Source organism: Lineus longissimus, chromosome 1 (assembly GCF_910592395.1).
Source record: "Lineus longissimus chromosome 1, tnLinLong1.2, whole genome shotgun sequence".
Taxonomy (NCBI): Eukaryota; Metazoa; Nemertea; class Pilidiophora; order Heteronemertea; family Lineidae; genus Lineus; species Lineus longissimus.
The window spans coordinates 14,501,902-14,510,454 of record NC_088308.1 but is presented as its reverse complement, the minus strand read 5'-3'; the positions used below and the strand labels follow the sequence as shown (position 1 = coordinate 14,510,454).

The window sequence follows — 8,553 nt, the reverse complement described above, 5'->3', positions numbered from 1 at the left end:
ATTCCTATTTATGCCGTGGCATAATTCTGAATTTTGGGTAGTTGATAAAGTATGGAATTAGTGAAACCTTGGAAACACTGATAAACCTTGGAATATTCAATGTAAACCATGGAATCACTCTGGAAATAGCGCGGGAAATCGGGTGCGTTCCTTCCACGATTTATACCCTCCCAACTGACAGTCTCGTCCCAGCTGACTTTATTGATAGCAATTTGCCAGTTCGTTCAGAAGCCAACATTTTTAATGTGGAGGATGACGTCATCAATTGGCAATGCGCTGTGGTCGTTAAAATATTTTATTTCTCTTCAATGGAAGCAAAAATTAGTTTTTATGATTGTTTTGTATTCCATAGACGATATAGTATTATGCTCGGTACCAGATGGACGAGATCATAGGACAAACACACGTGAATAAAAAAACCCGCTTAGAACTGGTGACGTCACAAAGATCTCTGCATCCCTCGATGCGTACTGGAAGATGTAAGAAATCGCTCACGGCGAAGGAAATTTTTCATCCGCAAACTTCGGTAATAAACATACATGACTAGGCTTCTTTTATTCATCGTTTGTTATAAAATATCAGTCAATCATAGACAATTAGGCCTAGACATAGTCGTCAACCTTATCCATGCATAATGCATGACAGGCCCCCAACTTCCCAGGCAACTCGTCTGATCGAAAAGGCCCCGTGTGGTGGTGGCGTATTTATAAGCGGAGCGCTATTGGTCCATATTATGGGTGTGTGGTGGGCGTGTCTTCCCATATTTGGGAGATCAGTACTGTACACTGGAGGCGAGGTACAACTGGGTTGTTTTAAAATATAGACTATTGAATCGGATATGCGACAGATTTCTAAATTACCATAAAATTCCGATCTGATCATGTAAGAATAAGCTCCAAATGTTGATTCGTAACCACGTTAGGTTCGAATGGCATTATTTCATGTTTTTATGCATTTTTAGGACTGATTCCAAGGTTTATCACTGGTTCCAAGGTTTCACTGATTCCAAGCTTTATCAACTACCCAGCCGGAGAGGTAGGCTGGCGCCGGGAGGGTGTTAATTATTTCTGCTATTTTACCGTGACTTCCGTTCAGACATGCGCAGTTGATACATTTTGGTCAGGCGATTTTGGAGAGTTTATTTTTGAAACGCGAGAGTACTGTTAACATTATGCTTGCAATTTGTGATCAATTTTCCTCTTTTTCGGCTGTAGAAAAAGTCGTGAAGGTTTTTGAAGAAGAGCAGGGTCCTAATGGAGGAGAGATTTGAGGACGATCGCTGCAGCCAAGAAAAGGCTGAAAAATCTTGTTGACAATCCTGTTCTGAAGTGAAATACTATTACTACGACATGCATTGCATGCGTCAAAGAGGTGGTCAAGAGTTCGGGCAAGCGACCTAATCGGAGGTAAGCACCATTTTCCCTGAGTTCTTCTATGTATTATAGATTCATGCACTTGATTGGGAACAACGTTTACATGACGTAGTGTTGGCCGTCGTCACGTCACCATGCATTTTACATTAGTGTAACGTGACGTGACGTGACGTTTTCGTAAACGTTGGTCCCAATCAAGTGCATGGATCTGGGCGTCTGTAAATGACGAAATGAGAAATGAGAAATGAAATGAAAATGAAATGGAAATGAGTGTGTATAAAATATGGAATTTTACGGTAAGCGCCACATGGGCAGATCATAGGGGTCATCTCAGAAATATTACTGCGTTGTGCCTGGTTGATAATTCCTTTTGGTACAAAACTTGAGCGACGGGAAAAGGGCATATTATAACCCCTGATCTCCTCAAGATGGATCTCCTCAAGATGGATCATTATAGTAAGGGTCTCTGCGACGAGGGAAGGGCATATTAACCCCTGATCTCCTCAGGATTGATCCTTATAGTAAGGGTCTCTGCGACGAGGGAAGGGCATATTAACCCCTGATCTCCTCAAGAATGATCCTTATAGTAAGGGGGTCTCTCAAAACATCGATGAACTGAAGGGGTAGAACTGTGTTGTTTGTTTCAGTGTCGGGTAGTCGTTCCCTTCATGATTGATCTGGGGTCATTTTAGAAGAAATGTTGGTTGATAATCATTGCCAGGATTGCAAATTGATGGGTCATCTCAGATACTTAGTAGGAGGAGAGTCCAACAGCTGCAGTCAGGATTGGCCGAGGGTGGGGGGGGGGGGGTCAGATCGGCCAAAGTCCAATGCTATAATCAAAACTAGTACAAAATTATACCTAAAGAATAGTTTTATTTAGAAAATAAATGAATTTTTTAAAATGAACGTGGATAAAATCAGCAGTTACAAGACGGATTTCACAATAATTAGTAAAGGAAATCCACAATAAGGCTTCACTTGTACCTGTACTTGTTCTTACAAACTAATACTGTTCTTGTACCACTACTACTACTAGCTATATTGCAACAAAAAATGACCAGAAAACTTCAATGGCTATTGAAACAAAACTACAAAGAATTGAAATGCTAAGATATGGAAGAATGAATAATGCATAGTACATGTATTAAACACAACCCATGACAACATCCCAGGCGATTTCACAAAAATAGCCTTCGTGCATGAACTAAATTACATGCATATAAATGTATCACCAAAAAATACTCCTACTACATGTACATGTACATATGTATGAATGCAAGAACAGATCAGCAATAAGCGAGACACCTACCAATTGGTTTAGACTTCAACTCCAAGAGTTGCTAGCTTTTGCAAAGCCTGTGGACTAAGCAAGGGACGGGTTTCTTCCGCCAATATAAGCTGATTCGCCACAACATCAGGATATTTTGCCTTAATACAGGCCAGGCGGAAATGGAAGAACGCATTTTGTTGTTTTGTTTTTTTAACCCCTTCGCCATTTTCCTTGGTAAAGTATGCCCTTGGGCCAAATTTCCGTACAACATACAGTTGCTTGTCAACTGCAACATGTTGAGTTTGCGCCTTTGGTTTCACTATGGTGAGTGTACACCCACTGTCCAAATTTGTTCCGCAGCCATAGCATTTCTTTGCCTTTGTCTGATGTAAGAGGAGGACATGAAACCTGTCATCTACTGCACCTGGTATTTATGTATGAAACTCTGTGAAGGGATCTATAGTGGTCTCAGGCGTTTCTGGTGCCCCACGGAAACCACCACCTCTGCGTTTTGTAGGGGCGCCGGATTTCTTCCCGGCCCCCTTGGAAGAATCGGTCGTGACCAATTTCAAGAGATCGACCTCCCCCTTCTTCTTTCTTCACCAACTCAGAAATTTATCCAATATATTTGCAGACTCCGCCACTGCAATAACGTGCGAGCACATGGACATGCTTTTAAATTGGGGGCACCTTTCATCACATGTCACTTTCCCTGACATTTTAGAGAACTCCACGTAATGTGGTGCTTTCCCAGCAGTGCTACGAACCATCCTCGCCTGTTCATTGCCTGGTGCTGAAGCAATGTCCAGCTTGTTCTGACCGAGGGAGCTCGCCTTGTCCCACATTGCCTTTAATAGGTCTTGTGGAATTGACACTAAACCGGCATCCTTGTAGCTAATCGAAAGCGATGTCGGCTCACTTGGAGCAACATCCACGGGTACTTCAACCATTGCTTTGGACGTTCTCTTGCCGAATACCTTCTCGATTTGGGCGTTTTTCTCCTCCATGCTCATCTTCTTCCACACAACTGGATCTATCTGGAGATGCTGTAATGAAGGAACTAGCCTGTAGTCACCCCTACCAATAATCGCCTTCTTTGCCTCGGTCGATTGGTATGTAACGAAATCCTTCAAGCTCTGGTTGAAGTCAGGAAGGGACTTCTTTTTGTGTCCCATCCACTGTTTTACCGTGTTATTCAAACTCTCGTTGGGATTCGTTGTGTACCTCCTAACGGTTTGTTTCGCTGCTTTCCTCACACTCTCTATCATCCTTGTTTTGAAGTGAAAGGCCTGGTGGTCAACAAACCATTTGTGAAATCCTGGAGCACAGGCTTCCCACTTTTCGCGCATACTTTCAACCCGGCGGTTGAATTGTGATTCATCAGTTGAATCAACTAATCCCTCTACTAACGTTGTTCCCTCCTGCGACCCAAATATATCAAGTATGATGGTTTTTTTCACTACAGTCGTGATGTACATCTTTGTAGCCAAATGCCTTTCAATGTTGGCTTTCTTGTGAATCCAACATTGCAGGTTTATGGCATCGGGATACGCAGCTACAATGGCATTTAGCAACGGGGTTTCTCCATCTGTTCCAAATGCTTGGATGTATCGCAGGGCTGGGTTTAGGCGTTGGAGGCAGTTCAGGAAGTAGAAGTAGTTGTTCGTTTCACGCTTGCAATGAACAAATGCGGGGCCTGCAAAGTAAGGGTGAGTGCCAGATTTGACACTCACCAGGAGAGGATGCTGGTAGGTGGTCAACGTTGCATAAAATGCACCCAACTCGAAAGTTGGGTCGACCCCCAGTATGGAAAAGTCTTCAGGAGGTGTGAGGTACTTCTCCACATCACGAAGTTGATCCCTTGTCGCTAGGACATATTGTAGGGTGGGTTCGAAGTCCTGTTCCTTTGATTTGTCATGTCTTTGAATATGACCGATTGTCAACTCGTGTAGAAATTTCCCCCCACCTTCTTGGGACCTCAGTGCATCTAGCAGTACTGTCAGCTCATCCTTCATCTCTGGGTTTTTTGCCCTTCGAGCATTATACAACTGTACAGAATCTCTTGGTTCGCTTGAGACACTGCGAGAGTCCCCGCAAGCTGCGGAAATTTGATGGAACACATTCCCAGGACTTTCTTTACTTTCTTGGGAGACTGTTCTATGTTCTCTATTACAACAGGGTCTGTGCTATAGTACAGATTATGTCTGGTTTTTGAATTCCCGTGTGGTGCCATGTGCACCTCTTCATTATCACCTTCATGAAGATACTGGACAACAGCATACTTGCATCGGTTCCTATTACAGTCGTAAAAGACCGATGTGATCCTTTGGAACTTTCTCCCACATTTACTCAGGGTCCCCTTGTGGACCGAGTACTGCCTTGTCAATGTATACAGCTGGTGGGAGGCATGTCTTGGAACTGTACCGCCGTATACTCTTATCACTTTCCCCTGCTCATCCCTATCAACCCAGAAGTCGGTTCTCGGCTGGGTTGATTTCCATGCCCCATTGTCATCGGCGTTTAAGGAGTCCAACCTTACACTGTTAAGATTCACCAGAAATACAGCATTTTTCCTCACCCCAATTGGCTTCTGCACACATACACTTTCTTCTGATGGTTTTTGCAAGATTAGAGCCAGTATTTCACGTGCAGCGAGTCCCTTCTTAGGGCGACTAATCAAAGGCATCGATCCATCACCTTCAAACAACTCGACATGCTCCTGGTCTTCAGTTATACTAGTAGCTGGGCTTGTACATGTAGAAGGTGCGATCTGGTGGGCAGGGCTAGAGCGTACGAATATAATGTCATCGTCACTGTCCTCATCATTAGAGTCGGTGCTGGAAAAATAACAAGAAGGTTAGTCAAAATGGCAACAGTTCCCAGTGTGGCGTTGAGGTAAGAACAAAAATGAGGAGGGATATGATCTTTCAAAACTTCCATTTTCCTCTTCTGCTAGAACAAATACCGTCCTGAATGTTAGTGATTTTTTTTGGAAACAGGGAAAACATGCTTGTTTTCACCAATGATATCTGGTCCCTGATTTGGTCGCTGAGAAGGTCTACCAGATGTAGGCAAACATGTCACTATGCTGCTGCATGACAGGTTGACAGGTTAGCCAAAAATTGTGCACTATGAATAAAGGCCGATGAAATTCAGCCATTGCACAAAAAGGTGTAATGCTAAAAAGTCACTGTAATGGTTGGAATTCATCCAATAAAAAACACTGACCAATTGAAGGAAATTGAGGGTGGATTTTACCTACACTATTGGTTAATTTGTGACAAATAACCGACGCTGTTTACTTTAACATGAAACTTACTTCTTCTTGACTTGTACATTTGGAAGAACATCACCCATCCATCCATCTTCTTTAGACCTGTTGGCGTGCGAGTCCACGCGTCTGCAAGAAAAGAACAAAGTTTTATGGTACTGCGTTCGACGAGCTCCACCTTAAGGCTAACATCAACAACTTAGCTTCATAAACCTGCACTATTGGTTAATTTGTGACAAATAACCGACGCCGTTTACTTTAACATAATACTTACTTCTTCTTGACTTGTACATTTGGAAGAACATCACCCTTCCATTCATTCCATTGTAAATTTGGAAGAAGAACATCACCCTTCCATTCATCTTCTTTAAATGTGTTGGCGTGAGAGTCCAGGCGTCTACAAGAAAAGAACATACCAAGTTTTATGGTACTGCGTTCGACGAGCTCCACCTTAAGGCTAACATCAACAACTTAGCTTCATTAACCTGCACTATTGGTTAATTTGTGACAAATAACCGACGCCGTTTACTTTAACATAAAACTTACTTCTTCTTGACTTGTACATTTGGAAGAACATCACCCTTCCATTCATTCCATTGTAAATTTGGAAGAAGAACATCACCCTTCCATTCATCTTCTTTAAATGTGTTGGCGTGAGAGTCCAGGCGTCTGCAAGAAAAGAACAAAGTTTTATGGTACTGCGTTCGACGAGCTTGACCCTAACGCTGCGAATATTGCATGAACTCACAACAAATACCCACAAAAAAAGAACCAGCATAATGTGACCATGTAATACTGAAGGAGTTTTAGCTATCAACCTATATTTTTTATGTCACCCCTACAATGAGGTGATAATCGTCCATGGACCATTTGCTCACCTGTTGTCAAAGGTCATGAGGAGGAAAATGCCAGTGGACAGTATTATTGACCCCCTGTGACCTCGAAAAGTAGGTTTGAAGAAAATGCTCAGTCGCACAATTGCTAAAAGTACACCCTGCTTGCTTAACATGACAATTCAGTCTCTGAGTAAGGGATCGTCTCAAAATTGCTTGATGACAGGAAAGACGAAATTATTTCATCTGGGGGGGGAGGGCCTGGGGGTCGGTGATTTCCAGCCGAAAATTTTGTCTTTTTTCCATACTCTAGGCATCATACAAAAAAACAGAAAAGGTTGACTAACATCAGCTAAATACTATGCTGTCCTACTGGGCCACCATAGCAGCATACCCAAGCTATTTCAATGACTTATTTCCTAAATAAAGTGTTGATGCCAAACATCACTCGTTTTTCATCTTTTGAGCGGGGGGAGGGGTTCAGAGAGAGATGAAATAATTTCGTCTCTCCTGGCATCAGGCAATTTTGAGATGATTCTTAAACAGACCTATTAGGGGTCGCCTTTAATTAATGTTGATGTAGCTTCATGCCGCAACTGCACCGATAATGGGTCTTATCCTGATCCACAGCAGGATTGACAAAACAGTCATCCCCATAACCTAAAAACCTACCTTTTTAGACCATATCCACAACTCCGTGGATATGGTCTATTGTTTTTACTGAGCCGATCGCCAGTACCCGAGGGATGTGGTTTTCGACACGTATCTCCGAAACTGCCGCACGGAACGACCTGAAATTTGGTTAGGTTACGTTTCATAACCTGCTAACGAACAACGTGTACTTTATTTTTGCAGCCGTTGCTTACTTTTTAGCTCACCTCTTAGCAGAGGTGAGCTTATCCCATACCGTGGCGTCCGTCGTCCGTCGTCGTCGTCGTCGTCGTCGTCGTCGTCGTCGTCGTCGTCGTCGTCGTCGTCGTCGTCGTCGTCGTCGTTGTCCGTCGTCCGTTAGCAGGGCACGTTTCGTAACTGTTAGAGCTATTGAGTTGAAACTTGGTACACATGTACCCTTATGTAATGACACCTGGGAGACCAAGTTTCGGTCCGATTCGTTTCATGGTTTGGCCACCAGGGGGCCAAATGTTAAAAGTGAAAATATGCAATATCTCCCTTAATAGTAGTCAGGAAATTTTGAAAAAAATATGGTAGGTACTTCTAGCAAAGGTGCATCATATATCCTCCGGGTTTTTGATTTGACCTCCTTTTCAAGGTCACAGAAGTCAAATGGTGTAAATTAGCCGTTAGGATGTAACAATGGCACGTTTCTAAACTGCAATGACTATTGATACCAAATTTGGTACACATTTACCCCTTAGTCAGGTGATCTCAGGGACCAAAGTTTGGTCCAATATGATTCACCACTTGACCACCAGGGGGCAAAATCCAAAAACCTTAAAAATGTGATTATTCCTTAACTTCTTGCCCGATTGCCACCAATTTGATATCATGGGTACATCTAACCACCATACAGTATATGTCACACAGGTTTTTAATTTGACCTTCTTGTCAAGGTCACAGAGGTCAAATGGCGTAAATTCGCCGTCAGGCCGTAACTATGGCATGTTTCTTAACTGCAATGACTATTGATCACAAATTAAGTACACATGTACCCCTTGGTCAGGTGATCTCAGGTATCGAAGTTTGGTGCGATCTGATTTGCCGTTTGGCCTCCAGGGAGGGGGCCAAATCCTAAATTCTTCAAAATGTCATTATTCCTAGTAATGACTTGCCCGATTGGCACCA

General features: G+C 42.9%; 1 protein-coding gene and 1 long non-coding RNA gene across 2 annotated transcripts in view; one reads left to right on the top strand and one right to left on the bottom strand.

The window, feature by feature from the left end:
• Window positions 1-1,119: 1,119 nt before the first annotated feature.
• LOC135488738 (uncharacterized) overlaps window positions 1,120-8,553 on the top strand; it is a 70,017-nt gene continuing 62,583 nt past the window's right edge. Inside the window, exon 1 of the long non-coding RNA XR_010447032.1 lies at window positions 1,120-1,406. This is a non-coding gene — a long non-coding RNA (uncharacterized LOC135488738). The remainder of the gene's footprint in view (window positions 1,407-8,553) is intronic.
• LOC135496599 (uncharacterized) lies at window positions 4,658-6,812 on the bottom strand. The gene is made up of 5 exons (XM_064786004.1): window positions 6,796-6,812; window positions 6,464-6,586; window positions 6,192-6,314; window positions 5,966-6,046; window positions 4,658-5,483 (listed from the first exon to the last, which is right to left on the bottom strand). Exons 1-5 carry the CDS (start codon window positions 6,810-6,812, stop codon window positions 4,658-4,660), a joined length of 1,170 nt encoding a protein of 389 aa, XP_064642074.1.

Excerpts from the sequence above, each read along its gene's own strand:
- LOC135496599 (XM_064786004.1), bottom strand. Across the intron at positions 6,047-6,191 it reads AATGTACAAGTCAAGAAGAA|ACGCGTGGACTCGCACGCCA; the intron begins GTAAGTATTATG and ends CTTTTCTTGCAG. Across the intron at positions 5,484-5,965 it reads AATGTACAAGTCAAGAAGAA|CACCGACTCTAATGATGAGG; the intron begins GTAAGTTTCATG and ends TTATTTTTCCAG.